Genomic DNA, 27,576 nt, shown 5'->3' with positions numbered 1-27,576 from the left:
TTTAAGCAAATCATTGTAAAGAAAACAAACGTTCCATATGAATTGAGATTTATTGACATCAGAAATTATATAGCGGGTGGAACATTGGATCAATTCACTCAAGATTTCGGAAACAATAAATCACGTGTTAAATCCTTTTTCCCTTATCAATTCATCACATGGGAAATTACGAAGAAGAATTATATAAAGGGAACCATTCACTCAAGATTCATTTTATTCAGCATTAACTCAAGAAACTATATCAGATAGTGATTATCAAATATATCTCAATGATGCTAAAAATTTTAAGAATAGATTAGAATATTTTATTCATTATTGCAATAAAGATGTTGAAATTATGATTGACCCAATTGATAAAATTATTGAAGAAACATTTGTTTATAAAATTGATATGCTTCATAATCTTTCTTTATCATCAAATGCTTCAATGATTCGTTACGCTTTAGCATATAAAGACTTTAATCTTAATGAAAAATATCCTGAGGAAAAGATAGAATCAAGTTTTGAATTAACGAAAAAGTATTGGAAATATAAAATTGAATCATATAAGAAACAAGATGAAAAAGCAAAAAGAGATACTAAAAATAATGTTTCAATGGATGATTTTCAATACTATCACGATTTAATCCTTTCATCTAAATGCAAAATGTGTGGTAAAGCGTTTACATATGCTAATAAACCAACATTGGATAGAATCGATAATGAAAAACCACATACTAAAGAAAATTGTCAGTTAATGTGTTGTTATTGCAATGTCGTAAAATCAAATAAAGATGAAGATGTTCAACGTTTAAGAATCAATTTAAGAAATTATGCATTAAAAAATAATTTACCAATGACTTTAGATTCAGTTGAAGCTTATCACATTCTCCGTAATGGAATTACTGGTGGTCTATCAAATGTTCAACATAGAGTAAATCTTAAAGGAATCACGCACATTAATAAACTTGCATATAATCCAGAAACTAAAACTGTATCAAATGAGGACACTTCCAACATTATGACTCATTTCGTTGGTGTTGATTTTAATTCATTATATCCTTCATCATTTTCATCTAATCCTCATGATTTCATTCAATATACTGACCATAAAATGTATATGCCGGGAAGATTGAATGGTGTTATCATTTGTGATACAGCAACAAAGAAAGCAAAAGCATTGGGAATTATTAGAAAGAAAAATACTTTATTCGTGGCTGAAGTAAAGGGTCACATTGATGAAAAATACATTAATGATTACATAAACTTTTTACCGATAATAAGAAACTTAGATATTATCACAGATGAAAAAACAATTGGCAGTTTTATGTATAATTACATGAAATCAAACAATCTACCAGTTGACCAGAAACAGAGAAAATTAACTCAGTTAGCATCAACACACAACCATTATCAACCATTTTCTTCTTATTATCTTTGGTATCTAATCGACAGATTTCATTTTATCATTGATGATATTCAATCAATTTTAACATTTACTAAAAACACTTGTTTTAATGAATTTGCGAACAAATTTATGAATGAAAGACAAAAGGCTGAATTAGAAGGAAATAAAGGAAAAAGTTTATTTTGCAAGATTTCACTTAATGGATCATATGGTTACGATGCAATGAATACACAAAATTACGCAAAGACTAAAATAATGAATGCACAGAAGGCACGCATTGCATGTATGTCAAATAAGTTTAAAAACATAAGAGAAATAGGTGAGGATACATATCAAGTGATGCTCAAAGATAGATTTTATAGATGTGAAACATGTTTACAAGAGGCATTCTTTACTTTAGATAATGCTAAATACTGGTATTTAGTTTTCATTTATGATTTTATGTATAAATGCATGGATGTTAATCGTTTTCATTTCATTGAAGGTGATACTGATTCATCTTATTGGGCAATCGCTGGCGATCCAAGTCTTCCTAACACTCAAGCATTTCAAGCAATTGTTACCGATAAACAATTTTATGATAAAAACATTTTCAAATTCGCACCATTTGATTTCTTCAGTTTTGATGAGAAATTTAAACCTAAATTAAAGAATAAAGTTGAAGAAAAAGCACATGAGAAGAAGTTATTGGGTTTAGCAATTGAGAAACAAGGCGATAACATGGTTGCTTTATGCCCCAAGTGTTATACATCATTCAACGGTTCAATTGATGGAAGTGATTTTAAAAAGATTGCACAAAAAATGAAAGGAGTTAGTTTACGACAAAATAAACAATTAACACCTAAAAATTATTTGGATATAATAAATGATAAAGTGATATTTGATGGTCAGAATATTAATTTACAACTTAAAAACAGGTCAATGACTCGCTTAACAATCGGTAAGACTGCATTAACAGGAGCACACACTAAGGCTGTATGTTGTGAAAATGGATGTTGTATGCCATTTATTTAATACAATTTGAAATTTTATTTTTAAAAAAATGGGATTCACAAATGAGACAAAAAGGAACCGTTAATGATGGTTATGAAGTTGATCAAAGAGGTGGGCACCCTTAAAACATTTATTTTATTTTTATATAAATGGATGATGTAAATTTAAAAAGATTAATTGATGATTTAGTATTTAATCAAAATTTTCTTACTTATTATGATTTAAAAGCATATCTCCAAAAATATGATAACACTATAACGGGTGATGATATGGATTATTATTATCCATATTATGAAAATGATATTTTGAAATATCATGATAAAATAATTTCTGAAATTAAAGACAAAATTGAAAATAATGAATATGCAAAGGGAAAAACTAAACCGCAACTTAAACAATTGAAAGATTTCAAAAATAAAGTATTAACAGAAGAAGATATTGATGAATTATATAAATTATATAATCCCAAGCCGCAAAAGCCAAATGTTCAACAGTTAAAAGTGCAAAACGCCCAGGCCCTTCAGACCATAAATGAAGCACAAGCTTTAATTTATGATTCATTAGTTAAACCATATTCAGCCCGACTTTTAAATGAAGATCAACTTTTGGAATTCATCCTTCAACATAAACTCGAAGTGGGAAAGTATATCAAACGTTTATATACAGTATATTTAAAACAAATGAATAAAATACATCCAGAATTAATGAAAAAAGGAATGAAATCCAAAATCAAAGCAGATAAAATTAAACCACTTGCAACACCAAAACCTCCTCCTTCAGTTAATCCTTCATCATTCACTTTATTATATCCATTTCAAACATTTAAGAAGCAAAAAGATTTTAAAAAGGATTTTAAAATATTAAATAAACCAACTGACCCAAAAATTCAACCGTTAAAGGAAAAATTTAGTCGCCCTCATTTGCACCATATCCATATTCATACGAAATCGATCATTTAGAATATTCAAAAGGAAACGTTACTTATTTATTTGCCATTAACGTAAACACTCGATATTTATATTGCATTCCAGTGAAAGGGAAAACGGAACAGGAAACACGAAGAGCTATTCAATACTTACTAGATCATGAAAGAGTAGATAATATAAGGGTGATTGTGATAAAGGATTTCAGGCAGCTATGGCTCATTATTTTCCACAAATTAATTTTTACTTTTCATCTTCTCCATATACGTTTCATAATAAAATAGTTGATGCGGTAATGAGAACTCTTAGAGATGCGTTAGGGGTTAACGGTCAGATATACTGGGATGGAAATCATGACTCCATCATACAGCAGTTAGTATATTATTACAATAATACATGGCATAGAAGTATAAACATGAAACCAGTGGAAATGAAAAATGATATTTCAAAAGAATGGGAATATATTAGAAAGCAAACGGAAAGGTTAAATGATGTTAAACGTGAACAAATTAATTCGGGGCTCATGAATTTTAAACAAGGGGATAAAGTTTTGATTCATCTCGATTATGGAAAAACTGATAAATCAATGACAAAAAGAAGACGAAGATTTGACACAATAGCTGAATTTGTTAGATATATTAACGGTAATGCATTAGTAGAGGTTGACAATAAATTAATAGAAATTCCGATTTATTTTATTACTCCATTATATTTAAATAATATTTAATTTTTTTATTTCGTAAGAAATGAGTGACAACGAAGCAGCCAAGAGTCCGGACGATGAATATAAAAAGAAACTAAACAAAATTAAATCAAAAATATGTTATTATAAAAAGAAGCCGCAATGTGGTGGGGTTGAAAACGATCAAAAATAATCGAAAAATTAGAAACTTATCGTTCAATCCTTAAACTGGGTGAAGCAAAAATAAAAGAATTTAATAGAATAAATAAATTGATTGGAAGAGATGAATTTTAAATAAAGATGAATTTTTAAACTCAATCCAAATTTAATTTTTATTCCTCATCTTCTCGGTTATTTTTGAATAACTGATGAGGTCACTCGGTCACTCGGTCACTCGGTTATTTAACTTTTCTGAAAAAATGAGACAACATGACATTTTGACAACAGTCATGAAAGGAGGAAGGCACATATTATTTATTTTTGAATAACTGATGAGGTCACTCGGTCACTCGGTCACTCGGTTATTTAACTTTTCTGAAAAAATGAGACAACATGACATTTTGACAACAGTCATGAAAGGAGGAAGGCACATATTATTTATTTTTGAATAACTGATGAGGTCACTCGGTCACTCGGTCACTCGGTTATTTAACTTTTCTGAAAAAATGAGACAACATGACATTTTGACAACAGTCATGAAAGGAGGAAGGCACATATTATTTATTTTTGAATAACTGATGAGGTCACTCGGTCACTCGGTCACTCGGTTATTTAACTTTTCTGAAAAAATGAGACAACATGACATTTTGACAACAGTCATGAAAGGAGGAAGGCACATATTATTTATTTTTGAATAACTGATGAGGTCACTCGGTCACTCGGTCACTCGGTTATTTAACTTTTCTGAAAAAATGAGACAACATGACATTTTGACAACAGTCATGAAAGGAGGAAGGCACATATTATTTATTTTTGAATAACTGATGAGGTCACTCGGTCACTCGGTCACTCGGTTATTTAACTTTTCTGAAAAAATGAGACAACATGACATTTTGACAACAGTCATGGAAATATGATGTAGTCCAAAAATAAGGTTAGTTTTAAAATTATTTTTATTTTTTTATTCCTATATAAATGACGGCAACAAACAACAACAGCAACTATATCGTTTCTGATGAAATAGTTATTGATCCATTAGTTGAGGAATTAGTTGAGGAATTAGTTATGGCAGAAACTAAAACCCTCAGCGAAAGAATTGGTAAAAACATGATTGATTTACATAACTACCTCAAACATGATGGAGGAAGAGGAAGGAAAACAGGTATGGCTTTATTAGTAAATAAAATTCCAAATTTAACGATTATAGATGTTGATATCAATAAATCGTACAATGATGAACTTAAAGAAACGGTTAGAAAAGACATTTTATCAAAACTTTCGGATAAAGATGTTATCGTTAAAACCGCTTCGGGAGGTCTTCACATTTATTGCAACACTAATTTCTTCTATGCAGTTTCGAACAGAATGATTAAATGTTATTCCTGCAATGATTATGATATTGATATCATGACTTCTGTTGATGATTCAAAGCGTTCTTTAGTGGTTATGGCTGATTCAAGAGTTCGCAAGAATGCAACAGAACCAATCAATACATACTCATTCATTCGTGGAAGTTATGATTCAACATTAACCAGAACAGTGAATGATATATTAAATGATTTGAATATTAAGGTAAGAGTTGAACAAAAGAATGAAGAAATAAAGAGTATAATGAATGAAAACAAAGATGTAAACATTGACGATAAACTAGCTCAAAGCATAGTTGATGGCATGTGTGATTTTGAAGTACATAATGACGGTGGAAACATGAATTTAGAAAAAGAAGTTACATTATTCACACTGTTTCAAGCAATTAATTCGTTACCTAATCATTTAATTAATGAAGCATACGATAACGTTTATAACTTCTGCAGTTTAACAGAAAATGCAAAAAGTAATTTTGAAAAAGCACGTGATAGATATGCATATTTAATGACTTCTCCATTTGTTTTGGTGAAGATTCTAAAACTATATCAAAAGGAATATTATATGATGAATATGTTTTGCCTTTATTACGTAAGCCAAAAATAACATTTGATATCAAACTTGATGACTCGTTTTTGATAACAGATATTAGACGCAAGGCTGAAAATCATCAATATAAAAACAGTTCTGAAGTAATTGAGGATTTATCACGTGTAATCCGTTTTGTAGATTGTGGAAACAAATATTTCATTCAAAAGGACTATAATATCCACGACATAATGAATCAAATATCATTCGTTCTTCAATCAAACATGAAAGAGTCACTTAAAATGATTAAATTATTTAATGAAGAAGGTAAAACAATAACAGCATGGGATGTACTACTAAATCAATTGTCTTCATTAACCGTTAAGGGTGTTTGCTTTAAATCTAATTCTCCTGATGTTTTCTCAACGTTTCAAGGTTATAAATACAACATTCTCGAAAAACTAGATTACTCAAAAATTGAGATGTTTATGGATTTCATTCATGAAGTCATTTGTGATAATAACGATGAAGTGTATAAATACCTTCTCGGCTGGATTGCATCAATGATTCAACATCCTGGAATCAAGAATGAAACAGCAATTATTTTGAAAGGACTTCAGGGAACAGGTAAAAACAGATTCACTGACATTATTTCTGAACTTCTCGCTGGTTATTCATGCAAAAACATTACTGAAATAGGTGAGCTAACGGGTAATTTCAATTCAGTAGTTGAGAATAAAATGTTTCTTGTACTTAATGAACTCAAGAATGTAGGTGAAGATAGACTCGCAAACTTCAACGCTTTGAAATCAATTATAACGGATAATGAGATTAGAATTAATGAAAAGAATCAACCCAGAAGAACTGCTCAGAATGTTGCAAACTTCATTTTCGTAACTAATAACGTTTACCCTGTTAAAATTGAAGTTGGAGACAGAAGATATGTAGTTTTAAGAGTTAATGGTAAATTTAAGGGTCAATTTGATTACTTCAAGAATTTGATGAATTCATGCACAAAGGAATTTTATGATAATTTACTGACGTATTTTATACAATATGACCTTTCATCATTTAATGTACGAATCATACCGATGACTGAAGCCAAACAAGATTTAATTGAATTATCAACAAATCCTTTAGATGTATGGATAAATACACATTATGATGAATTGTGTGTAGGTATGACATGTAAAAATGCTTTATTCTGCAAACCATCAGACATGAAAGACAAGAATTTTCAAATGAGCATTAAAGATAAATGTGATAAGAAACAAAGGAAAATAGATGGTAAACAGACATGGTATTATGTTTTGAAAGAAGAAATGAAAGGATTATATAAACAGGTTGAACCAAACGATAATGAGGATTCATTTACTGACGATGAAATACCTGTAAATGAAGCTTTATAAAGTGTGATTTGAATTTATTTTTGCATTAATCCCACTATGTTGTCAAAATGTCATGTTGTCTCATTTTTTCAGAAAAGTTAAATAACCGAGTGACCGAGTGACCGAGTGACCTCATCAGTTATTCAAAAATAATTAATTATTGAATAACCTAAAACCATTAACGATAACATAACAATAACATCATATTTCCATGACTGTTGTCAAAATGTCATGTTGTCTCATTTTTTCAGAAAAGTTAAATAACCGAGTGACCGAGTGACCTCATCAGTTATTTTATCATCATTTTATTAACTTCATCTTTAGTTAATAATTTGAATGGATTCACTAATGTTCCACCTTGAGTCCCAACACTTACCCTGGCTAATTGTGAAGAACCTGGGATAATTACTCCACGAAATGATTTCATTGGTAACATTAATTTAGAAATAGTTGGCTTAATTAATTTTGTCATTTATGATAAAAATAAAATTACATAATTTAAATTTTTTTCTTTCTCATTTTCTCATCCTGTTTTGGTTTCAATAACTTTTCAAGTTGTTGTCTTGTCAGTAACTTTAATTTTAACTTTGGATCAAATATTGGGTTTCCATCTTTATCTCTTCCAATAACACCATATGGTAGAATCTTCATTTATACTAAAATAAAAATTTAAATTATGCCGTTCACTCTTTTGGAGCTCCTAAAGTTTGTTTCACAAACATTGAGCATTCATTGAACTCTATACCATGCGTAAACTGTCATAAATGGTGGCATGTATTCTTTACTTTGTCCCGTTGTTTGTGTATATCCTGAAACGAAATGTGTATGGTTTCCTTCTCCCTGAGTGTCACTCCAGTAACAATTTATAGCAAACTTAACGTCATCTTTAACATCATATCCTTTACCTTTTGTCATTCCTGACCAATCCCAATATCTATGCTTATGCCAACCCGCTTGAGATGTGCTTAAATCTATGTAGTGACTGTGTGCAGGTAAATTTTCACCTGTAATCGTTTTACTTCCCCCTGTTTCCTTTGATGAGTTTGCACAATACAAAAACCTGTCGACTATTTGTTCCCATGCACCAACACCAAACATTGCTTGAGGACCTCTTGCATCCGTAGATGTATAAATAGAACCTACTGGGTTCATTAAATCAAACATATGAGATATTATAGGATTGTCTCTTTTGAACTTAAAATATAGTGCAACTATTTCAGGTTTCTTTTGGTTTGTGTCAGAATATTTTTTATAATATAATCTTATGTTTTCGGGGTAGGTAAAATCTTGACTATAATATTTATTTCTGTCATCTGTATAATAATATACTATTCTCGTTTTTTCTATTGCATTATATCTTTTATATCTATAATAATCTAAATATAATGTTAACTTTTGTTCATCTACATGTGGTGTTCTGACATCATCTCCATAGTCATAATAATATGGTGCTGGAGCTAGGTTAGACAATGTCATATCTGTCATTTCATAAACTCTTAAATATTTCTTTTGCTCGTCTCCATATAAGTTTAAGTAACAGTTGTTGTCTAATGGAACTTTAACTTGTGTGCCATTATTCTTTTTATAACTTACATACATTTCATTGTTATTTTTCGGAATGAGTTTACACCGTGTACCATTTTTTAAGGACTGTACAAATTGCCATCTAAAATATTTATTTTCTTCATTGACAGAAAAGTCACCAACAATAGTTTCAATATTTTTTGTTGTTCCTATCAAACTTTGGTATATTTCGTTAACATATTCCTTATCCGCTTTCTTCTCTAACTCATCGTTAACATAAGTTTTATCTGCTTTAAGGTCTAAACATCCTGAAACCCATCCTGTATCAGCTTTAGTTTTAAAAATCTTCGATGTCCATTCATGATACCATTCAACCCTTTCTTTAATTTCATTATCTTTTTCATCAACATAAACCAAATTTGCCTTCTTATTTAACTCACTAGCCACATATTCCTTATCCGCTTTCTTCTCTAACTCATCGTTAACATAAGTTTTATCCGCTTTAAGGTCTAAACATCCTGAAACCCATCCTGTATCAGCTTTAGTTTTAAAAATCTTCGATGTCCATTCATGATACCATTCAACCCTTTCTTTAATTTCATTATCTTTTTCATCAACATAAACCAAATTTGCCTTCTTATTTAACTCACTAGCCACATATTCCTTATCGCTTTCTTCATTATGTCATTTAGGAAACCTTTTATGAATTCCTCATTTAAATTAAATCTTCCAATCTTCAAAACTTTGGGAAATGCATTTAATGCGTAATATCTTTGTTCTTCTGGTGGAATTGATGTTATATCATCCGTTATACCTTTAATTTTGAATTCATAAATAAAATTTCTTTTATATTTGATATCACTGCACCACCTTTGCAAACGAATTCGAAAACCATTTTTCAATACTATCTCCAAATCTCCATATTTCAACCTTTGCGTTTGTTCTGCCGTCTTTGAATTATATGCATATATGGCGTATGTAATGGCTTGTGCCTTAAGTTGCTGTGGTTGTTGTTGTTTAATCATTTATTATGATTTAAAAATAAATATTTAATCCGTTATCTCATCAGCTATTTTTTCTATTTGAAATTGCCATAATATTTCATTCATAAATTCTAAATCACAATCAAATAGGTCAGTTATTCTAAATTTAATATTTGATAAATCTTTTGAATGAAGAATAAATGAATTCCCGGATAATTGAAACGGATATGATAAAGAAAATGTGTTTAAGTTGATGGATAAAATGTTTTGTATTGATGGGTAAGAGTTAGGGTCTAATGTTTGATGTGAAAATCTCATTGGGGTATTAACTTTATCACATTTGATTAAAATGAAATTGGAACCAGTGTCAGAATACAAAACATCCCCAACATCTTTTTCAAAATTTAATATCCCCAACAATGAACGAAATGAGGAGTACAAAATTTAATTTTCAGCGGGAATTTAATAAGGTTATTTATTTCATCAAGTTCAAAAAGTTTATCAGGTTTTGATTTAAAATTTTCTTCATACCATACGATAAATGATTCATTTAAATAACTTAAAATCGTGTTAATATCCCATTTCTATCACATTATTTATATACATATCATACGTTTTTTCATGGTCATCTTTAATAAATGATATATAATCTGAAGGGTCTAAAAGAATGGGATTAAATTTACCACTCACAGAAACGAGAGTAACATTATAAATTCCGCTAACTGTTAAATTTAATTCACAACTATTATTCGAAATAATATTGATAATTGACATTTTTTATTACGATTAAAAATATGGTAAAGCGTTATTTTCCAGTGATAAATAAAACTAAAATAAGATTACCTCAAGAATTCATAAATTCAACGAATAAAAAATTCATTCATGTTATAAATTTTAGTGTTTTCAGAAAATATGAGTCGATGTCATATTCATCATCGGGTTATATTTCACTTCATTCAAATTTAGTTCAATCAAACCCATATAATGACCATTTCATAAGATTTTCAGATGGTATTAAAAATGCAATTGATAGATTAAAATATGAACAGATTGACAATATCGAATTTTTGGAATTTTGGTTTAAATATCCTGATGGAAAAAAGATTGAAGTTAAAGATAAAGCTGATACTATAACAAAAACAATTACAATGACTGATCCGGATAGTGGGGAACAAAAAGAAATAAAACAAACGATAGAAACTGGTGAAAGGTCAATTATTATTGATTATGATTCAAAGGATTATTATTCGATAATGTTAATGCTTGAATATTAAATAGCCTTAACAAAGAATTTTTCAAGTGATATTTTATATTCATCAACTATTTTATTATAAATATCATTATATGTTAAATGAAGTTCTGTTGTTGTTCCGTTCTTTGATATCTTAATTGTGCTAATATCCTTTATAGGATTTATTTTTGCAACTGTTCCGCAGCATGAAACCTCATCATCTATGAAAAATTGAATCTTAACGTCTGAATCTTGAACATCACAAAGAATGGCGATAATGTGAATTAATGATTCATAAGGTAAAATAATTAAACCGGATTGTCAATTAAATTTATTATTGAATCATAATTATTAATTATTATATCACGGTAAATTTTCATTAATTCAAAATTAATGTCTATTTTATATGGGTTCTCGATGTTTGATGAAAGAGGTGCTGGGTATGTTGGATAAGTGGGAATTTCAACGGGTTCTTTACCAGGTTCAGATAAAATGATTGGGTCTTCATTCTCCTCATTCTTCGGTAAGTCACGAGTTAATAAATTTGGTTGAGTTGCTGACCTTGTTAATTCAGGGCTAACATTAACTTTAACATTTTGAATAATTCGTGATTTATCATCATTTACGTTATAACCAACCGTAATCTCTGCTTTTGCGTTAGTGTTCTTTTGACTAGTAAAACGTCTTCTCATTTATATTCGAATAAAAAAAATATATTTAAACTTTTATTTTGCTGGAACTTTTGAATCTATTATTCCCTGTATTTGTTCATGAAGTTGATTTTTAGCTGTTTCATCGAAATTAATAGACCGAATATATTCATTAATTGCATTCTTATAATCACTGATTTCTCAAATTTTCTTTTATCTGATTCCTTAACTAAATCATAAGTTAAACCTCGTTGCTGATATAATGGTTTCTTAATTAAATCTTTGAATGCTTGAGATAAAGCACCTGATGCAATTCTTGCTACTATAATTGGTTGGAATTGTTGTTTAAGTTCATCTTTAACATTTGCGAAAACTGGATCGAATAAAGCAACTTTAAAGAATTTCTTAGCTGAAATTTCAGGTCTAATATTTGCATATTGACCATCAAACTGGTTAGAATATCGTGGTAATCCATCCGGTCCCTCTTCAATAGCATTTAATTCCTCATTGAAATAAGAATATGGATTATGACGGTATGAATTAATTGGACCATTTTCACCTTCTCCAATGTATTGTTTAACAGCTTTTCCATTTTCATCAAATTGCATAGGATAATGTTCATTATATGCTTTACGTTTAGGATAATCAGATACAGTTAATTTATAACCATTTATGACTTTAATATTACCTTGCCATCAGTAACGAAAACTTCATTTATACCATCAGGTTTTCCATTTGGACCCGTAATGTCTGCTTCGTGTGCTTCCCAATTTGGACCATGACGTTTGGCATATGCTTGAGCTTCTGGTAATGTTAAAACATTTCTCATTTGTTTAACATCTTTTTGAAGACCAGCAACAATATGAACTAATTCTTTCATTCCATCGGGAACTTTCATAGTTCTATTATATGCACCCCTTTTGTTTGTCCCTTGTTTTAATGGAACTTGTAAAAGATTTGCTATTTCTGTCATGTTTAATTATAAATAAAAAATAAAAATTAATTATAAAAAGTTAATCAAATTTAACACCCCCTTTATTTAAATCAACTATTATTTTTCCATGTTCACCTAATTGCTGATATTGTGTGTAAAGTTCATTAATGCTCATTGGTAAATTCACTTGATAAAGCATAACGTTCAACTGTTGACGACTAAACCCACTGAAAATGAAAAGTGTTGATAGATTTGATTTAATGTTTGTGCTTAATGCTTTGAAATATTGAACAGCCATAAAAATGAACACTGAATGTGTCGACATTGAGTTAATAACTGATTAAAATATGATTTCTCATTTGTTATTAGTTTTGATTTCACTGCATCATCTAGAAAAATGAGTGAATGCAAAAATTCTTTATCAAAATTTGAAATGGAAAGTGTTTCAAATAATTCATCCCGTTGTTTATCAATAATTTTATCCTCTAATCCTTGCTTCTTGATTGTATTATATAATTCTTTATACATTAAAAAGTTTTTTAAATAATCTTCTGCTTCTTCTTGTGATAAATAAATAATTGGAATTTTGATTAAATGCTTTAAAGATTCAAATGTATCATCTGAAGGTGAACCTGAACGGTTGATATAAATTAACACATGTGAATGGGGGGAAGTGTTAGCAATAATGATAATTTGTTTTAATATCGTTAATGTTTTACCTTTATTTTGTTTACCAATTGCTGCAGTGATTGAATTTAAGTAACATTCAGAATATGGAATTTTCATTAATTTTTCCTTAGATAAAGCATTTCTATTATCACTCAATGCCTCATTAATCATATCATCTACGTATGTATTATATACTCCTGCTAATTCTTCATAAGGGTGGATGAATTTAAATCCATTTAATCAAAAATAAATTTATAATTTTAAACATTTCTATTCATCAATATTTCATCATATGAACTTCTATACTGTGGTGGTGTACCTGTTGGATGATATTTCAAACCTTCATCCGGTGTCCATGTCCAATATGTAGTCCTAGTAAACCAAACCTGAGGAGGATTTGTCACCTTTGAACAGTAAGTGTCATTTTCACCCTGAATGATTGGATAAGCTTTCACTTGTACTGTAACTTGTGAATTGAAAGTTTCTAATCCATCAAAGAATATACCCGCTCCATCACGTTGAACTGGAATAGTGCATAAGAATGAAGTTTGGTCTTTCCATGTTCTAGCTAATGGCATGCCATTATCATCATTCAGTGGTCTAGTTAATGAGTCCTCGTATTCTTCCGTGCATTCATTCACTCCATCTAAATCAGAAGCTTGAAGCATACGTGTAAAGAATATGTCACCCACTGTGGTCATCGCTTGATCGGGGAAGTTTCTTGAATCTATAGTGACCTGAAGACCTCGAAGCATTGGATTTTCTAAAACTGTTCTTTGCATTGCATTTTTCGGAAATGTTAACACAACATCTGTAACATTATGAAGAGCATATGAGAAATCTGAGCTAATACCTTCTGGAGTGATGCAACCTCCATTTAGTGAACGAACGTCAATATGTTGAGCTGGAATCATGAATGGATCTTCCTTACTAAATAAACGTGGTATTGCTTTAACTGATTCTTCAATTAAACCATATCCTGGTGTAATACATTTATCCTCTAAAACTTCCATTTTTGTGCATGAAATAATAACGTCATCAACTGTTGCGTCAGCAGATGTAGCTAAGCTTGTAATTAATTTGGTAGGAAGTCCGATTTGTTGGAATTTGCGATCATATTTATAAACATGATTCATAATCTTTTCATAATTTTCATCAGTTATCTTTTCATAAACGTAATTTTGTAAATCAGCAACTCTTAACGGGTCAACCTGACAAAATACTAAAGTATCCCTGAAAACATAATATTTAAGAATGATATCACCAAATGATTTAGGATAATCATCGAACGCCTGAAATGCTAACAAATCATTTACCGGAATAATCATATCAAAAGTGATATCAACTTCTTCATTTGCTTTCTTGAAAACTTCGAAGGGTCAATATATTTACCACATACTGAGTTATCATATTTTTGAACATTATTATATAACGAATGAACAAACTTTTTAACTTTCCTTTCTGATTTCGGTTTATATGTTGCAAATGCGAAAGATTCACGGGCGCAATCCATTTGAAGATAACCGGCATCACCTCTTTCAGTTTCTACTTCTAATTGTTTAAAGCTTTGATTTGATGATTTGTAACCAACGAATAAACGCATACATTTAAAAGCGGCATCACATGTGAAAGCTTTATTTGAAACTAGAGTTGCTTTAACTTTGCGTTTAATATATGTGTCACCTAATTGGTTCACATCATGAGCCGGATTTGTAATTCTTAAATGAGTTTGTTTATCATCAAAATATGGAGTATCAGAGTCATAGCATGAACTTTCAAGTTCTCTATAATATCTTCTACCATCATTCTTTGCGAATATTTCATTTATCTTTTCGAATGAATGAAACACATTTCCATTAATTGGTTTAGTGTTTGGCACCAAATAGTTAGTCGTCATTTATTAATAAATAAAAAATCAAAATTAAAAGATGAAAATGAATTTTTAATTTTAATGAAATAATCAACTATGGCTGCAGGTATATTTAAGAAACTGTGGGATAAAGTAAAAAGAGGAGCGAGTAAAGTTTGGGAAACATTGAAGAAGGGAGCAAATTGGATATTTAAGAATAAAGAAGCAATTAGTGACGTAGCTGAATCAATAACACCAAAAGCTGCCCCAATAAGAGAAATTTTAAATAAAGGAGAAAAAGTTTATCAAAGACTTACAACCGATACTAAGATAAAAATAATATTTATTTTTCCACTATTTACCTCCTATTTTATTAAGTATTCCTTCAGCAATTCCACCAATTGCGTTACCTGCTTGTGCTCCCATCGCTGGATTACCTGCTTTAGTACCTAATACTCCACCTATGATAGTTCCTGCCGTTTTCGCTACTGGTGCCAAAAAGTTTGCAAGGTTTAATAATCTTTTTATAAACCCAACCCGCAGCTTTCTTAATTCCATCCCATAATTTTTTAAAGAATCCTGCCGCCATTTCTGATTTAATATTAATTAAAAAATATATTTCATCACTTATATTCTAATTTTTATTTAATGATAAATGAAACCGATTTTAAAAATAAATGAAACAGAGGAGGAAGAAATAAATGAAAGTGAAAATGTTCAACAAAAAATAAACGTTGTTAAACCAATTACTGAAATAAAAATTTTTTCATCTGTTGAAGAATTTAATGACTATTATGCTAATAATAAAAAATTATTTGAAGAATTGACAACATGTAAATTAAATAAAATGTTTAAAGTTGATGGATTCAAAATTTCAAAAATAAAAGGAGTGGTTAGTTTGAAATCTATTCCTCAATCAAGAATCACCTCATTAATGAAAATTGATGATTTAACAAAAAGAATAGAAGAGATTGAAGAAAGAATGAATCAAATAATTGATTTCATAAATTCAAATAATCATTAGTTTCTTAAAGTTCTATGTTGAACTCATCAAATTCTTTTTCATCATCATCATAATTACCAATAGCGAGTTTATTTATTCTTTCGATTCTATCTTTTGATAGTCTTGCGTTTAATTTTTTCTGAAGTTTTTCGTTACCAAGTTCTAAAATTTTACATGGATGATATTTAAAACTGTTAAATTCTTTTTCCTCAGTTTTAATCATTAATCTACAAAGAACTTTAGTGGTGTAGTTTTGTTGTTTAAACCACTTATCCTTAATATTTGTTATAAATTCAATATTCGGAATTAATTCCCAAATTTTTGAATTTTCGATTAATTTACCATCAAATGCAAAAGCAATGGGTTTAATATTAAACTTACCTTTATAAAATAAACTTTCTACATAATCATCAAAATAAACGTCTACTTGTTTAACCTGGGTGAGAATTGGTGAAAGTTTATTCATTAATTGATTCACAGTCACGAATCTTGTGACACTCATTTCTTACGAATTAAAAAAAATAAATTATTCAAAAAATGTAAGAAATTTATTTTTCTCGTTTATGAGGTCTTTGATTATGACTCCATTGATTTCATTCATGATTTAAACAATGTTTAATTAATCGCGGAATATCTGACATCATCTATATATATATATAGCTTCTTTTATAAAAGATAAAATAAATTATTTTAAAATTAATGTTAATTTTTTTTAATGATTTATTTCATTATGTTTGGGCTGAGTGTAAATGTCTTACAATTTTGAACATTTTTTAAATCTTGATTTATTCAAAAACGTAAGAATAAAAACCGTAAGAATCATACATTTTTTACTTCATATGTTAAAAAAAATGATACAAAATCGCTCGATATTGTATGAATTCTTACGTTTACAAGAAAAGTCACACAACCCGTCATATACACTACTATTCGGTCATTTTTTTAAAATTAATTTTTTGTTAGAGATAAGAGCTAAAACTCGGTAAACAACTTCTTTATGTCTAGAAAATTCTATCTTGCCTTTTATTTTTTTCTCGCTGTGAAACGTATTCGGTCATTTTTTTAAAATTAATTTTTTGTTAGAGATAAGAGCTAAAACTCGGTAAACAACTTCTTTATGTCTAGAAAATTCTATCTTGCCTTTTATTTTTTTCTCGCTGTGAAACGTATTCGGTCATTTTTTTAAAATTAATTTTTTGTTAGAGATAAGAGCTAAAACTCGGTAAACAACTTCTTTATGTCTAGAAAATTCTATCTTGCCTTTTATTTTTTTCTCGCTGTGAAACGTATTCGGTCATTTTTTTAAAATTAATTTTTTGTTAGAGATAAGAGCTAAAACTCGGTAAACAACTTCTTTATGTCTAGAAAATTCTATCTTGCCTTTTATTTTTTTCTCGCTGTGAAACGTATTCGGTCATTTTTTTAAAATTAATTTTTTGTTAGAGATAAGAGCTAAAACTCGGTAAACAACTTCTTTATGTCTAGAAAATTCTATCTTGCCTTTTATTTTTTTCTCGCTGTGAAACGTATTCGGTCATTTTTCTAAAATTAATTTTTTGTTAGAGATAAGAGCTAAAACTCGGTAAACAACTTCTTTATGTCTAGAAAATTCTATCTTGCCTTTTATTTTTTTCTCGCTGTGAAACGTATTCGGTCATTTTTTTAAAATTAATTTTTTGTTAGAGATAAGAGCTAAAACTCGGTAAACAACTTCTTTATGTCTAGAAAATTCTATCTTGCCTTTTATTTTTTTCTCGCTGTGAAACGTATTCGGTCATTTTTTTAAAATTAATTTTTTGCTAGAGATAAGAGCTAAAACTTTGCAGACAACTCCCCCATGTCTAGCAAATTTAACATTCGTCTCCCATTTTTATATATTTGGTTTAGAATGTTCGAAAATGCGTAATATGGTCATTAATATTAATTGAAAAGAACCTTGAATTAATTCAATCTGATCTCACAAAATATTTTAAATTACAAACTTTGTAGTTTGAATAAATAATTAGTATTAAACTCAAATTGTAATAAACAGAAATTCATCAAAAATGACAGCTCTCAATTTTTTGACATTTGTAAATTCTAAATTGAATGAGAAAAATGAAATAATACTAAGCATAATACAATATTCTAGATTTAATTATAATTAGGAAAAAGTTAGTTTTGAGAGTACTTTTCATAGGCATATAGAATGAAATCTTCTGAAAAATAATATCACATAAACTCATATTATTTTCTAATATATAACTATTTTATATAAAAATCAAATTCAATGATCTTAAAAGCGAAGGATAAACCTCAAAATTTACGAATATAATGAATGGGAATATAATTCTTATCTATCATAAAACCATATGAAATATCAATTTTTGCTTTACGCCTAATTTTTGACGACAATTAGCAAAAAATGTTAAATGTTAACACTCAGTCCATTTGAATATGAAAAATAAATTGACTTTGATTAAATGTTTTTATTTATCATGCAATTCTTCTTGCGACCAAAGATTTGAATAAAATTTCAAAAAATAAGATAGCTTAAAAAATAATATACGGTAGTGTTTACTAATAGATGAATAGTATATAAATTCTATTAAAATGGATTTGATCCAAAAAAATATATAAAATTTGATCATAAATAAAATCGTTTTAAATTACTTCTTCATTTAAATTATAACAATTATTTTTGGTTTTATATTGGGAATTTCTCGCATATGTTCGTACATGAGCAAATACTATACCTTTTGCGAATAAAGAATTTTTTCATAAAAAAAATTTTTTAGGAATTAGCATATCAGCGTTTTGCGACATTGCCAAACGCCAGATTTTAACCCGACATATGAGCATAAGCTCGTATATTGGAATAAACTCGACTTATTCCATATTAAAGTTATTATAATAATAAGGCACTTAATGTGCAAATCTAATTGAATTAGAAAATGCACATTAAGTGCCTTTTATTGGAATATGTAATACCACATATGGAATATGAAATATGATTTGCGGAATACCACATATAGAATATGTAATCAAAATACAAAGATATTTTATATAACAATTAATTTTTTTTATTTTTTCAGCAAGTGTGGATAAAAAAGGATTACAAACAAATTGAATAGTTCCTATGTCCTTTTTTTGTTTCAAAAAAATCAATAAATTAATGATTTGTCTCAAACAAATAAATTAATGAATTGCAATTGATTTGAGTTGCTATAGACATTATAAAAGGTTCAAAAGTTTATATAAACCTAGTAAATTAAAATAAAATTTTCATGAATTGAACATATTAGTTGGGTTCCGCTTTGGCAAACTTTCCTGTGAAATTTTTTGGGAAAAATGTTGATGGATATTTGGGAATAGTTTAGTCGGTTTTTGCATTTTTAAAATGTTAGTCACTTTCTCCTTCCAAAGTGAAAAAAATTGTTTAAAATATAAAAAGAATTTTTATTCGCATAGGCGACAAACAAGGATTTATAAATAAATAATGGGGCTTTGAGTATTGATCTGAATTGAATCAGATAATTAGCCGTAAAAAATCTTCTCATAACGATTTCTCATGCATGAAAGATGGCTATGAGTGGCGTTAATGAGGGCGTTTGATAATTGGAGTTGGACATAAAATTTGGAGATCTTAAATTTTGAGAATTTTGGTGCGATCTTACTGGTAAAAGCAAGAGTATGGAAGGAGATTGAACTGAGAAAAAAACTAGAGCATGCAAAAGAATCATGCTACAGCTTAGTTGAATGTCATTTATGCAAATAAAAATATCTTTTTCAAATTTCAAACAAATTTTTGCCACTTTTTGAAAGAAGATAAGGTAACAAACATTTTAAAATGCAAAACCTAGACTTAAACTATGCCGAAATGTTAGTCACCGTTACGTTTTTTTCTTTGGGGGCTCGCAAGCTCGCCCCCAAAGAAAAAAACGTAACGGTGACTAACATTTAGGAAAAATTTGAAAATTTTGGGAAAATTTTCGATGGTAAATTTTGGAAAATTTTATAATTTTTCCCAAAATGTTTATTTTATATATGCTAACAATATTATAAGTATAATTTCAAAATTTCTTTTTTTCACAAAAAAAATTGATAATTGAATGGAACAAATAGTTCATTTTTTTAGATGTTTTCTTCTAAATACTGGCGCTTATACTAGATAGAAACTTCTATCGGTATTCTCGGCGTAATACTTTCGCCTGAGTGATGCTATCTCGGACATAGTCAGAGATTAATCTTTCGACGAAATGGTAGAAATATTTCTTTTGAAATATTTTAGGGGCTCTGAGGCACAGCCAGAAGGTCTCCGCCATTTCAACCGTACCTAGAAAATTAATCTCAATATATTATGTTGGGTCGTCGCAGTGATTCACTGTTAATCATCACTTTAGCGTTGCTTCGCCAGCTTTAGAATGTATCTAAAAAAGTAGTAATTAATAAAATCTGTAATTATGGAATATTTTACAGGCGTGAAGAATGTAAAAAAGTTCTAAAATTACGATTCTCGAACTTATTATTATTTTTGATTGGAATACTATTTTAATATTTCAATCAAAAATAATAATAAGTTCGAGAATCTAATTTTTACTTATGCACCAGTTAAACTTTTATTTTTTAAATAAACTATTTCTATTAAAAGATTTTAAACGTTTTTTTTAATTCTTCACAGTTTCTTAATTTCGAGTTTAAAATGATATATACTAGAATATATAGATATGATTAAATTGTATGAAAGATTTTAAACGTTTTTTAATTCTTCACAGTTTCTTAATTTCAAGTTTAAAATGATATATATTAGGATATCTAGATATGATTAAATTGATTGGGTTTCATTATTTATTAATTTTGAACTCTATTTCAAATTTGATAAGATTTTTATATCTTTTAATCACTTCATTTATCAACATGGATGAACCATGCGATGAAGATATCATCACCAAGATAAAAGAATCCAGAAGGGCGAACATTGTTGTTACTGTTACACCTGAGAATTCCGACACAGATGAAGAGCCATTAAATGAAGAAGAGGCAAAAGAGATGACATTGACCAATCCAATGCCCAGGTTCTCGATTTCAATATTCATCAGGATGCATCCAAAGCTCCAGCTCCGATCATTGTGCAACTTCACATATGAACAGTTGGAATACCTCGCTGACATTATTGAATCCAACTGTGGAAGGGCCAGAAGAGGAAGGAAGGTCAAATTTTCAACAATCGAGTCTCTCTTCCTCACGCTCACATATTACTGCACATACTTGCCCTATTCAGCATTATGTCCGTTGCTACATATTTCCCAGTCATGCTATTCCAAATTAGTTACAAGAACTACCAATGTTGCATTTCCAATCTTTGCGAGCTATTTTCTTCCCAATCACTGTCCACCGTTAACTTCAATGAAGAACAAATTTACAAACTTCCCTGATGCTGTTGCAGCTGTAGACAGCACTACAATTCCTTTCAACATTCCTTCGGTAAAGGAAGAGAGGCTTTATAGTTGGGATGAAAAAAACCACTGCAACGGTATTAAGCTCCAAGTCCTCGTGTCACCAGATGGAAAAGCCATACATCAAAACGTTGAGTTTATGGCTGCAGTCCATGACAAGAAGATTTTCGATTTGTCAAAAGTCTCGGATTTTTTGACAGTAAAGCGAGGATTTGATGATTACCAATATCCTGTACTTGCCGACCGGGGCTATATTGGAATCCAGAAATATCACCTTACTGCCGTGGTGATGAAGAGAAGCCACGAAGAAGCAGACGTTGAACGCAACAACGCCATTGCCCAAGACAGGCAGATTGTCGAGCGTTTCTTTGCACGTTTCAAGTCATGCTGGTCCTGCATGAAAAATGGTTTTCGAGGTGAGCGCACATCACTTCCTCTGATCATATCAGGTTTAGTCGGTTTGACAAATTATAACATTGATGGATCACCCCTGAATGATAATGAAGAGTTACTCCTTTTCGAAGATTTTACACCAACAAAGGTTCTTCCTTCAAGCGATACCGTCGCTGCTGTTGTTGCACCCTCCATGAAACCATCAAAGCGGAACATCATTGCTGTCGCTCATCAAGCTGTCGATATCATACAGTCATCACAAGAGGCGAACTACCTTTACCCAATTAAAGGTGGTATTGTTGGTCTTCATAATATGGGAAATACGTGTCATTTGAACGTATGTTTACAGGTTCTGTTCTACATATCCGAAGTGAGAACAGAAGTTTTGAAGGTTGCCAATCAGTCCTCTCCCATCGTAACAGAGATGTCAAGTATCTTTACAAATTTGAATTCATTGAAGTCCAAAGGATTAGTCTTCGTTCCCCATGAACTTGCCACATTACTTGGTAACTCAACATATGAGGCACAAGATTGTGATGACACGATGACAAGATTGATCACAGATCTCGCAGAGCAAATACCAGGAATCGGTCAACTCTTCCGAATCACTTACCGTGATAGTGCCAACGAACAAACAAATTGCTACTCGATTCACACCAGAATTGGAGAACCAGATCTCGATCATGCCATTCAATATCATTTGTCAACTACAAGGAACACATCATGGCCACAATTCTTGACTTTCGACATTCAGAGAGAGTGGCAGAATGATTCGATTCATCAAGTCATCTTTGACTTCCCGAAAAAGTTGACACTCCCAACAGTCGAAAGGCAAAGATATCAATTGATTGCAATTGTTGCCTATTGCAATTTTCATTACGTGGTCTTTTTGCAAAAAAGTGCATATTGGATCATGATCAATGATGAAGTCGCATACTCTGTTCCATCAACAGATATCAATGCATTGAAGGGATGCTCAACTGCTGAGATGCCACCTTTATGGTACAAGACTCTCGAACACAAATGGCTCGCAAAGATGCTCATTTATCGAATGGTTCAATGAAGAAAATCCATAACATTCTCCTAAGATTTTTTTAATTTATCTCAATTAAAAATTTTATTATTACCTAAATTAATTTTGTAAACTATTTTTGAATAGTTTACAATTTATCCTAATGGGACCCATATGCGGGTTCAATTTCTGGTTTATCATCTAGATATATTATGAAAGCCACTCAAAGGGTGATTGATTTTAGGATGTTCTTAGAAGATTTTTCGTTCATTTATATTAATTTTGTATTCCCGATTTACATTCACTAGCAAATCAATGCATTTCACACTTTAAATGACAATTAAATTCTAAGACATTGCTAGAACTGCAATTTCCATAAAAAGTTTTAGTGTAAATTGCTTAAATAAATAATTATTTTCATTATTTTTCTCCAACAAGCTTGAAAATCAAACGAAAACTTTACAAAATACTTATTTACTCATTTGTAAATATAAATTTCTAACAATTTTTATCCTGAATTTAACATAATACTGTATTTCTAAAATTTGCACTAGTTCATTCCTAATTGATGCTCGGATTTCGGTATTCCATATGTGGTATTACATATTCCAATAAAAGGCACTTAATGTGCATTTTCTAATTCAATTAGATTTGCACATTAAGTGCCTTATTATTATAATAACTTTAATATGGAATAAGTCGAGTTTATTCCAATATACGAGCTTATGCTCATATGTCGGGTTAAAATCTGGCGTTTGGCAATGTCGCAAAACGCCGATATGCTAATTCCTAAAAAATTTTTTTATGAAAAAATTCTTTATTCGCAAAAGGTATAGTATTTGCTCATGTACGAACATATGCGAGAAATTCCCAATTCAAACATAACATAGATTGTAAATTTTGAAAACCTATCAAATCACTTTTTGATAAAAGCTATTGAATCTTGATTGGAAAAATTTTACTCAAGAAATATCAGTTTTATATAATTATTATAAGGAGTCATCAACATTTTTATCGATTGAATGCTTATTAATTTTTTGTTCATACAATTATTTTACAGAAACCAATTAATAAAATCATGAAGGTTCAATCATGTATCAGAATTGAAAAAATTCAAAATGTCAAATAACGTGCTATTGTCAAGAATATATTTTTTAAAATCTTCATTGCATATTAAAATAAAACTGTCTCAAAAAAAGTTCATTTTTTTGAATAAAAAATTTAGAAGACATCAGCAATTTTAATTAATCTACGGGTAATATGCACAATTTAAAATTTTCCATAAATTTTTTGTTATAATTTTAATTTTGGATTTTATAGTTAGTTAGACTAAGTTGGGTACTGTGGCACTGCGTTCCACCTTACCCAAGATAATGGTTTGACACTTTACGAAACCAGTAACGTATATTTTACAACACAACCATAACACCAACTTAACCTTAAATATTTACAAAACCATCTGACACATAAACGACTTCACTAACGAATTCACTAATGACTTCACTAAATAAAAAATAACCTTATTTTTATTTTTTTAAATTTTTATTTCATTACAAAGACATGTCCGACTACATTTACTATGATTCTTTCCCAGAACGTTTCCGTGAACTATTCAAAACTCAAGTAAAACAGAGAAACATGCATTTTAACAAAGACAGACCCATTGACGATGAAAGAAACCCTGAATATATTACAATCCCTTATGGCGCAAAGTTCATTGCATACATTCCTTATGGTCGCAGAGGAACGAAAACTATTTCAACAAAGAACAAAAATTATTTCTGGAGCGATGAAGAAAATTGCCTTATCTACATAAATGCATACTTAAATAAAGCTACATATTGTACAAAAGAAGGTTGGACTGGATTTGAGCTCTACATATACGACGACGATGGAAACAGACGTTGTGTATACCCATACGATAATATATACCATTGTTTTCATCAAGCATTAAACGAATACATAGTCAGTAAGGGTCTCATTCCTGCTGAGTAGAAATGTTATATTTTTGTTCTGTCATTTATAAAAAAATAAACTTAAAAATTAATGATATCACCACCCTCACACGTATGAAAACATAGCACAAAAATAAATTTAGGTGAAGAGGTGAGATCTCACCTCTTTTTTCACCTGTTTTTTCACCTTGTTGAATTCATTGCTTTATAACTCTCTTCCTTTCTCCAACTCTTCTAACTTCTTCCTAAGTTCAGCAATGTTGTCCTCATGAAGTTTAATCTTCCTTAATATACCTTCTTTATCTAATGGTTGCTTTATCTTTCTAAACTGAACTCTACCATCCTTCATAGTATGAACGTAAAAACCTTCTGGAATAGTTCCTGATTTAATGTATTCTACCAAAAACTTTTGTTTCATTGCTTCAGTGACTTTAGTCGTCATTTTACTCTAAATAAAATGTTCAAATAAAATAAAAATAACGTTATTTTTTCAGTAAGGAAACGCAGGAGTTTTACGATTTATTTGAGGAGTAGGTTCTGGTTTAAATGTTGGAGTCGGTTTAGGAGTTGACTTTTGAACAGGAGTTTGTACTTCCATAGGTTCAGGAGTCATTGAAGGTTTTGCTTGTGAAGGCGTTGGTTTTGGCGAAGGCGTTGGAGTTTGTTTAACTTCAGCTACTTCAGTATTATTTACAACATTTGCTTTATTTCTTTTCAACATCATAACTGCTCCTGCTGTAGCTAGCAAACCTAGTGGGAGACCATATTTTATATAAGGACTTGACCAAATGCTATTTTTGACAGGAGTTGGTGGAACACCTAACCTTGGTGAGACTGCTCTTTGCCATTGTGCAGCTCGTAAGAAATATTCAATAGGTGCTCCATAATCGTTTGGTAAAGTTTGTTTCATAGATGGTGAAGGTTCGCGAGAGCTTGATGAAGAACTCATTTATAAGCTTTAAAAATAAACGTTCATCCTTTATTCCTCACTGTCGTCCGTAGCTAAGTTATAGTCATCTAATCTTATTATGGGGATGCCATTAGCACGCACCTGAATGGCAAAGCAACAATCCCTCATAAATCCAATAAGTGGCTTTGGTACGTTTTCAGTTGCTAGTTCAATAGGTCCTTTAACAGACAATTTGTATGTTATTGGAGCAGTAGATGTTTGACCTTGCTGGAAGCAAAAGTCCACTTCTTTTGGAAAACCACATAAGAAATGTGTGTTGTCATAGCTATCCCATTTATGTTCCACACTACCATCATCCACCAATGACCTCATAACATCTTCATTAAATCCTATCATATCATTGTTTGTATTGCAAGTGTTCGCAACCATTTCATAAAATACAGGTCCATATGATTTTTCAGGTTCTGCAGGCATATTTCCATAAGCTCCCATGGAAAGCTGAAGATATTTAAACTTAAGGTTCTCAAAATTAACATAATAGTTGTCTTTCTTTCTAAATAGTGCCCAAATACTTTTAACATTAATAGGCGTATAAGCTGCTGTAAATGTTGCACTTGAACTATCTGTATTCTTTGAGAATGAACCGTCCATAGGAATCCAATCCATAACTTTAACAGGAAAACATAAAGCCTCGTTTGTATAATGTTCTACAAGTTCTGTATAAATGTTAGGGTCTAAAGAGAATGACTTTGGATGAATGAAACATTCATTAAAATCCATCTTTGTTCGAAATAGTTGCTGGGTTACAGTTGTAATAGTAACTGTTCCACTAGCTTCTACTGCCTTCGTTATCATAGTGAATGGTTCATTCCATGGAACAAATTTATTTGTCGGTGGATTTGAATCTGAAGCAAATGCAACTTTAAGAGTTGGATTGAAAGCAATGATATCATTTACAGATATAGATGTGCATTGTAAGGCGTCGCTACTGAACTTTACTTTAAGCTGAATGTTTCCTGCAAAAGCTGGAATAAATCGAATAGCTTCTAATGGAAGGAATTTTCTAACAGGAATTCTTAAACGAAGCTTAAAATCAAATGATTTTCCTGCTGTAATTGGACCACTAACAATTTGTCCTGTTCTGCATGTTCCCGAATGACTCCATACATCTTCATGTCGAGTCTTTGAGAAAACATCTACTTTCTTTATTTGTTCGGTAGTTTGTGAGTTTGAAGTTATATATGCTTCTTCTCTTGCGTTGTCTTGAGAATATACGATACGACCATTTGCAAGGATTTGATATCCAGCAACTGCATAGAAAGCGTCATCGAAACCAATCCAAAATCCTGGTGGGTTTGTTTTATTGGAACCTGAACCAATTTCTTTATCTACAATAAATTGACCTTCCATTTTATACGTAATGAATGTATTGTAAAGGTCCAACATATTTTCACCAGGAGGTGAGAGATTGAATGTTACCCATGTGTTATCTTTAGCAGTTCCAGGTTGTGATGGAATCTTTGCGTCAGAATATTTCTATTAGTGTCACCAATTTGAACTGCATTGTCTATGATATTGAAATATGAGCGAATCTGATGAATAT

At 30.2% G+C, this 27,576-nt stretch overlaps 4 protein-coding genes and 2 pseudogenes across 6 annotated transcripts, besides 3 other annotated features; 4 read left to right on the top strand and 2 right to left on the bottom strand.

The window, feature by feature from the left end:
- Nucleotides 1–14,252: part of a mobile genetic element that runs on past the window's edge.
- Nucleotides 596–2,401, top strand: TVAGG3_0413120 (DNA/RNA polymerases family; the record flags this gene model as incomplete). Its single annotated transcript, XM_051233168.1, has 1 exon — nt 596–2,401. The coding sequence occupies one exon, from the start codon at nt 596–598 to the stop codon at nt 2,399–2,401; it is 1,806 nt and encodes a 601-aa protein (XP_051102898.1).
- On the top strand, nt 5,552–7,229 carry TVAGG3_0413110 (annotated as a pseudogene). Its single transcript has one exon. A coding segment is annotated over exon 1 (1,678 nt).
- On the bottom strand, nt 8,376–9,380 carry TVAGG3_0413100 (annotated as a pseudogene). Its single transcript has one exon. A coding segment is annotated over exon 1 (1,005 nt).
- A 1,130-nt stretch (nt 14,253–15,382) lies between the features above and the next one.
- Nucleotides 15,383–15,599, top strand: TVAGG3_0413080 (uncharacterized protein; the record flags this gene model as incomplete). The annotated part of the gene is made up of 1 exon (XM_051233167.1): nt 15,383–15,599. A coding segment is annotated over one exon (217 nt), but the record flags the coding sequence as incomplete, so codon positions are not given.
- Nucleotides 15,600–18,290: 2,691 nt separating this feature from the next.
- Nucleotides 18,291–18,327: a mobile genetic element.
- Nucleotides 18,328–21,164: 2,837 nt separating this feature from the next.
- Nucleotides 21,165–23,159, top strand: TVAGG3_0413060 (DDE endonuclease family; the record flags this gene model as incomplete). The annotated part of the gene is made up of 1 exon (XM_051233166.1): nt 21,165–23,159. The coding sequence occupies one exon, from the start codon at nt 21,165–21,167 to the stop codon at nt 23,157–23,159; it is 1,995 nt and encodes a 664-aa protein (XP_051102896.1).
- Nucleotides 23,160–24,577: 1,418 nt separating this feature from the next.
- Nucleotides 24,578–27,574: a mobile genetic element.
- Nucleotides 25,554–25,784, bottom strand: TVAGG3_0413050 (kinase C-related family; the record flags this gene model as incomplete). Its single annotated transcript, XM_051233165.1, has 1 exon — nt 25,554–25,784. The coding sequence occupies one exon, from the start codon at nt 25,782–25,784 to the stop codon at nt 25,554–25,556; it is 231 nt and encodes a 76-aa protein (XP_051102895.1).
- Nucleotides 27,575–27,576: the final 2 nt, after the last annotated feature.

The sequence above is a fragment of the Trichomonas vaginalis genome, chromosome V (assembly GCF_026262505.1).
Source record: "Trichomonas vaginalis G3 chromosome V, whole genome shotgun sequence".
In the NCBI taxonomy this organism is placed as follows: domain Eukaryota; phylum Parabasalia; order Trichomonadida; family Trichomonadidae; genus Trichomonas; species Trichomonas vaginalis.
Note: the sequence above shows the minus strand (reverse complement) of the source record. Positions and strands in the feature narration are given on the sequence as shown.